The following is a 6,109-nucleotide window of genomic DNA, read 5'->3' as shown; positions in this document are numbered from 1 at the left end:
GTAACAAACGGTTTTGCTAAAGTTGTCCAGAGAGGGCGGGCTGTGGGGGTATTTTTAGAAACCACAATGCTAATTTTGTTGGTTGTTTTGCGGTTAACCTTGGATCTCAAAAAATCAATCTTTGTTTAAATTATGGGAGTTATCTTTGCCATCAAAACTGTCAAGGATAGAGGGTTGAGGAAGCTTTGGATAGAATGTGATTCTATGCTAAATTTAGAGGCGGTCAAAAGTGCTTTGGTGGTACCTTGGATCATTAAAAATAGGTGAAAAAATTCCACACTTTAGTCTCTCACGGTAGCAATTTAGATGTTTTGTTTTATTTGGTGGAATAGTTATAGTAATTTCATACAAGTCTCTTTTTGTAAAGGATACATATGCCTTTCCTAATTTCAGATTTAGGTAGAGCTTTTCTTACTGGATCCCATGGGTTTTGGTTTTGTTGAAGATTAATCTAGAAAAGTGTAGATGTATAATTGGTGGTTCATTATCTAGAGAGTTCTATACCTATGGAGATGTTGTAGTGTGTAGAAACTTCTTGATGGATGTAGAAAAATATCTTATTATCTAAAGTCATAGAAGCACCTAGAACATTATAGAGATGGATGGTAGATGATAGATGAGTCTAGAAGACTCTAGGACTAAGTAGTATAGAAGTGTGTAGAAATCACCTATGTAACCTATATAAAGGCATAAGTTGTAGCAAGCCATGAAATGTAAGTAAAGAAGCTAATAAGCACAATTCAAGTTAAGGTGTCAATTTTCTGAAAACTCATCCTCTTTTTACTCCCATCATTTATATCATACATTTCTACCATATCCTTCCATAGAAAAAAGGCATAACCACGTCCCATATCCTAACAGTGGTATCAGAGCAGTGTTGATCCTATGGCCTTTGCTACATCACCTAGCCCACCAACCTTCAACTATAACCAAACCTTAGTTCCCATATTTAATAGGGAAGCATATGATTATTGGAGCATCCAAATGCAAACTCTATTCATCTCACAAGACTTGTGGGATGTTATAGAGAATGGCTATCCTGATGCAAGCTCCATTGGAGCTTGTAGGCCTAGGATCTTCTTCATCAATGGATTCCTTTGCTTCTTGGAAGATGAATGGCAGCGGAATGGAGAAAGGGAGAGAGAGAGGAGACGACACTTCAAGGAGAAGGTGAGTCTAGAAGAAGCTCACCACCATAGGAGGCCATGGATAAGAGGTTGGAGGAAGAAGGAGATGAATGAAGGGAGAGGGAGAGAAGAGCACGAAATTTTGTGCTCTAAATGAACTTTGAAATCTGAAGTTTAATATTCAAATCATCAAAGTTGAAAAAAATGCACACACATGACCTCTATTTATAGCCTAAGTGTCACACAAAATTGGAGGGAAATTCAAATTTCACTTGAATTTGAAATTGAATTTGTGGAGCCAAACTTTGGAGCCAAAATTTCACTAATTATGATTAGTGAATTTTAGTTATGGTTCAGCCCACTAATCCAAGATCAATTCCAAGATTCTCCACTAAGTGTGCTTAGGTGTCATGAGGCATGAAAAGCATGAAGGACATGCACAAAGTGTGACTATATGATGTGGCAATGAGGTGTAGTAAGCAAATGCTCACCTCCCCCTCTAAAATTTAATTGGATTGGGCTTCTACCAATTCAATTAAATTTATTTCCAACCACACACATCAAATATCCACTTAGTGCATGTGAAATTACAAAACTACCCCTAATACAAAAAACTAGTCTAGGTGCCCTAAAATACAAGGGCTGAAAAATTCTATATTTCTAGGGTACCCTACCTACATTATGGAGCCCTAAATACAAGACCCAAAAATAATGAAACCTTAATCTAATATTTACAAAGATAAGTGGGCTCGTACTTAGTCCATGGGCCCGAAATCTACCCTAAGACTCATAAGAACCCTAGGGCCTTCTCTTGCATCTCTGGCCCAATCTACTTGGAGTTTTTATATCCAATGCCCTTGCGAGGTAGGATTGCATCATATCCAATCCCAGAATGCCAAGAAGAATTGGCTACGTGGACAACAACAAAGCAAAAGGAGTACAAGCAAAACAAGCAACATGATGCTAAGGCTCTGCTATTCATCCAACAAAGAGTTAGTAGAGAGATCTTTCCAAGAATCATGCAAGCAAAAAATGCAAAGGAGGCGTGGGAGACTCTGAAAATGAATTTAAAGGCACATACAAGGTAATTTCTATTAAACTTCAATCTTTGTGGAAGGATTTAGATACATTGATAACGCGGGAAGATGAATCTATACAATCTTTCTTCTCTCGTGTCTCTAATATCTTCAATCAAATTAGAAGTTACGGGGACACAATTGAAGACAAGAAAATAATACTAAAAATATTAAGAAGTCTTCCCGTAAAATATGATCATATTGTGGCTGCCATAGAAGAATTAAAAGATTTATCTAAACTCATTCTAGTAGAATTAATGGGCTCTTTAGAAGCTCATGAAGCTAGAATGAAAAGATTTGACCAGCCACTAGAGCAAGCATTCCAATCTAAAATTAATATCTCTAAAAATGATGGAGATAAGAAAAATAACCACGGTAAATTTCCTCAAAAAAGAGGAGGAGCATTTACTAATCGTGGTAAAAGGAGCAGAAAAAATGGAGTAATAATGCTTCAAGCTCCTATTGCAAATTATGCAAGAAAAATAATCATGATACAAATGATTGTCGGTACAAATGCAAAAAGTGCAAAACGAACCTACACTACAAAAAAATTTGTTTTTACCGACAAAAAGAAGAAGTATACGTGGAGCAACCACAAGGATACAAAGTTCAAGGAGAAGAAGACAAAGTATATCGCTTGAAAAAGGCGCTTTATGGTCTCAAACAAGCTCCCCGAGCATGGAACAACAAAATAGACAAATACCTCGTCGAGCATAGATTCCTCAAAAGTCCAAGTGAGCCGTCACTATATGTGAAGATGCAAGTCAAGCAAAGACCTGGACAAATATTTATCTCGCAAGAAAAATATGTGGATGACTTACTGAAGAAGTTCAACATGCAAGATTGCAAACCACTCGCCACACCTATGGCGATGAACGAGAAGCTTTCAAAAGATGATGGGCAAAACAAAGTTGATGCAACAGTTTATAGAAGCCTAGTCGGTTCACTAATCTACTTAACCAACTCAAGGCCAAACATCGTACATGCAGTTAGCATCGTGTCTAGATTCATGAGTAACCCAAGCAAAGCACACTTTGCAACAGCCAAGAGAATCCTAAGATATGTCAAAGGCACAAAGGATTTTGGCATTTTGTACGAGGCAAATAGAGACTTTAACTTGACAGGTTATACAGATAGCGACTGGGCAGGAAGCACAGATGATAGAAAAAGCACAAGTGGATATGTGTTTCTTCTAGGCAACAAAGCAATAGCATGGGCGTCAAAGAAGTAAACGACAATTGCTCTATCATAAGCAGAAGCAGAATGCATGGCTGCAACAAGTGTTGCGTGTGAAGCGACATGGCTCAAAAAAATTCTGCAAGACGTACAATAAGACTCCAAGACTCCAACAATTATTCATTGTGATAATATGTCAGCTATTGCAATGACTAAGAATCCAATATTCCACAGCCGTACAAAGCACATTGAGATTAGATACCACTTCATCAAAGAGCTTGTGGAACGTGGAGAAATCAAAATGGAGTTCTGCAAGACTGAAGAATAATTAGCATACATCTTCACCAAGCCAATTGCAACAGAGAAGTTCATCAAATTCAGAGACATGCTTAGAGTTCAAGACTTTTCTAGATTAAGGGGGAGTGTTGAAGATTAATCTAGAAAAGTGTAGATGTATAATTGGTAGTCCATTATCTAGAGAGTTCTACACCTATGGAGATGTTGTAGTGTGTAGAAACTTTTTGATGGATGTAGAAAAATATCTTATTATCTAAAGTCATAGAAGCACCTAGAACATTATAGAGATGGATGGTAGATGATAGATGAGTCTAGAAGACTCTAGGACTAAGTAGTATAGAAGTGTGTAGAAATCACCTATATAACCTATATAAAGGCATAAGTTGTAGCAAACCATGAAATGTAAGTAAAGAAGCTAATAAGCACATGTCAATTTTCTGAAAATTCATCCTCTTCCTACTTTCATCATTTCTATCATACATTTCTATCATATCCTTCCATAGAAAAAAGGCATAACCTTGTCCCATATCCTGTATTTAAAGGCTTGCTGGTTTTGTTGATGGTTATTGGGATGTTAGCAATCACTAACCTCGATATCTACTTCTCTTTTGCCTTAAAAAAAGAATAATACAAAATAATAATATACCATCACCAGAGAATTAACCGGCCGTTCCTTTAACTCTTGGAACAAAATTTGACCATGACTAAAGGCATAGATGTAAAATTCACATCTACTACATTCGGAATGCGTTTTGAGTGGATTATTACTTATTAATAATCGTCTTTTAGATGATGATATAATTTTTTTTTTTTGTCTTTGCAAAAATGTTTTTCCATTGGTGATTAATATAAATTTTTATATCTCAATTAAAGGATAAAAGAACTAAGTACTAATATTAAATTTTTTTTAACTTGTTTGGATTTTTGTTATTATTATTACATGTTTTGAATATTATCAGAGATGTGATATTTTAATTGCAAAAAATTATCTTACAATGATTTACTAAAATAACTTGCATGACTATTTTTCCTCTACTTTAGGTGTTCGAGACAATCAAGTAGTGGAACCATGCGATTAAAAATCTATGGCTCATATATATGGAACACATTATCTCTCAAAAGATTTTGTTCCCTGTTATACTCCTTTGTTCTAAAAAAATTCAAATCTTGGACTGGTTTATGATTCATGTCCTTTAATTAGTTATAGTGCTCGATCGATCAAGCCATTCGAATTTCAATCAATTCTTAATAATTATGTATAAATGTTAACTTATGATAATAATTTCTTACTTTGCCAAGCGTACGTAATTAAAATTAAAAGTTCTATGAAATGAAAGAATATTTTAAAGATAGATTCATTAAATAATGAAATAAAAATTAATTTGATATTTATTTATATTCAAATACAAGATCAAAACATTTTTTTTATATTCAAATTCTGAAAAAATATATGACCACAAACTAGTTTTTAATATAAAGAAAGTAGGACAGTGTTTTAAAATTTGGCTTCGGCCGGTCAATTGGACCAGGAACCATACCTATAGACGGTTCAAGTCCTTTATTCAATCGAATGTGCAATTCACAAACCAACCAACAATTGCATTAAATTGGTACCGAGCAAACCCCCAAAATTTTCTAAAATTAAACCTATTGGGCTTACTTTCCGGAGTTTTGTGTCTCCTTTGTACCTGCAATAGCTGGCTACAACTTTCTTTGTGTCCATTTTGTGCTTTGATTTAATAAAAATAAAATAATACAAAAACACTTCTCGTGTCATTGGACTCTCTTGGGTGATGGTTCACCACTTAGCTCATAATTAATTGATAAATGATACATATAAATTTATCTTAATTTTTATGTTACTCACACCACTTGTCATTTTTAATTGATTATATACAGCGTTAAATAAAGAAAGCTAAGATTATAAGTGAAACATACTTTATTATATTTTGAGAAAGAATTCTATATATAATATATTTTTGGTTCAAATATATTTTTAGTCATTATAATTTAATGTTTATTTGTTTTTTCTTTCAAAAAATATTTTTTTGCTTTTAGTCATCACAAATTATGATTGTTTTATTTTTCATTCTTTAAGCAGTCTAATAGCATTTTTTTTCCTATCCAGAATGTTATCTAAAGCGTTATACGACACTTGCATTCCTTAAGCTGAGGTTCGATCTCTGGCTTGGCTTGTGACAACTAAAAATACCACTTTACCATAAAAATGGGCCCACAGGTGAAAGGTTGATTAGACCTCCCTGTTATACTAAAAGAAATTGGTCACTTTTGGAGACATAAATACCTGCTAAATATTCTGGTGATGAAAACAATCCATGCTCATTTGCCAAAAAATAATATTTTTTTCATTGTTTTACCCGAGTTAATTAAATTTATTGTATAATAATAGTAAGTATTATTATTATTATTGAA

The 6,109-nt window shown here is 34.1% G+C and overlaps 1 protein-coding gene across 1 annotated transcript; it reads left to right on the top strand.

Annotated features, from left to right (window-relative positions):
* The first annotated feature begins 2,960 nt into the window (after positions 1 to 2,960).
* On the top strand, positions 2,961 to 3,434 carry LOC114418768 (uncharacterized mitochondrial protein AtMg00810-like). The gene has a single exon (XM_028384307.1). The coding sequence runs from the start codon at positions 2,961 to 2,963 to the stop codon at positions 3,432 to 3,434; it is 474 nt and encodes a 157-aa protein (XP_028240108.1).
* The last annotated feature ends 2,675 nt before the right edge of the window (positions 3,435 to 6,109 follow it).

Source organism: Glycine soja, chromosome 1 (assembly GCF_004193775.1).
Source record: "Glycine soja cultivar W05 chromosome 1, ASM419377v2, whole genome shotgun sequence".
Classification (NCBI taxonomy): Eukaryota; Viridiplantae; Streptophyta; class Magnoliopsida; order Fabales; family Fabaceae; genus Glycine; species Glycine soja.
The sequence above is the reverse complement of the archived record's forward strand: the minus strand, read 5'-3'. Positions and strand labels throughout refer to the sequence as shown.